The sequence below is a fragment of the Aptenodytes forsteri genome, unplaced genomic scaffold (assembly GCF_000699145.1).
Source record: "Aptenodytes forsteri isolate BGI_AS27 unplaced genomic scaffold, ASM69914v1 Scaffold3, whole genome shotgun sequence".
Classification (NCBI taxonomy): domain Eukaryota; kingdom Metazoa; phylum Chordata; class Aves; order Sphenisciformes; family Spheniscidae; genus Aptenodytes; species Aptenodytes forsteri.
This window is the reverse complement of record NW_008795283.1, coordinates 345,676-346,153: the sequence shown is the minus strand read 5'-3', so window position 1 is coordinate 346,153 and position 478 is coordinate 345,676. Positions and strand designations below refer to the sequence as shown.

General features: G+C 63.2%; 1 protein-coding gene across 1 annotated transcript in view; it reads right to left on the bottom strand.

Annotated features, from left to right (window-relative positions):
• The window catches only part of DPF3 (double PHD fingers 3), a 169,310-nt gene extending 169,105 nt beyond the window's left edge, over window positions 1–205 (bottom strand). The window contains exon 1 of the mRNA XM_009279267.1: window positions 167–205. Coding sequence (XP_009277542.1) covers window positions 167–198 — 32 coding nt within the window. The 5' untranslated portion in view covers window positions 199–205. The remainder of the gene's footprint in view (window positions 1–166) is intronic.
• Between the last annotated feature and the right edge of the window lie 273 nt (window positions 206–478).

Genomic DNA, 478 nt, shown 5'->3' with positions numbered 1-478 from the left:
GTGTTGCACAAAAAACAAGAGAGCAGCTGGGGCAGAAAGGAGGGCGGGAGGAGGGACCCGCCGGGAGGCTGCCGGCACCCGGCTCAGGCTGGCAGCCGGCGCCGGAAGGGCGCCTTTTTTCATATTTAAACCACGCGGAATATGTACATTTTTGATTCCTACTTACGCTTTCAGGGGGTTGTGAATGACAGTCGCCATTTTGCTACAATGTAACAGAATATTGTGTCTCGGAGTTCTAAAGGTTCGCTGAGGGGAAGCGGCCAGCCAATCAGGGCGCGGCATACCGGCCCGCCGACCAATCCGGCGCCGCGGGCGGAGCCGGGGCTCTGCTAGTTATTAGGGGAGCTGTCAAAGCCCAGAGGTCACTCCCTCTCCGTGGAACTGGCGGCGAGCAGGTCTTAAAGGGGCAGCGCCCGTCGCCGGGGCCGCCGCCGCGCCGGGGGGATCGAGGGGGCGAGGGCGGGCGGGGGGGGGGATT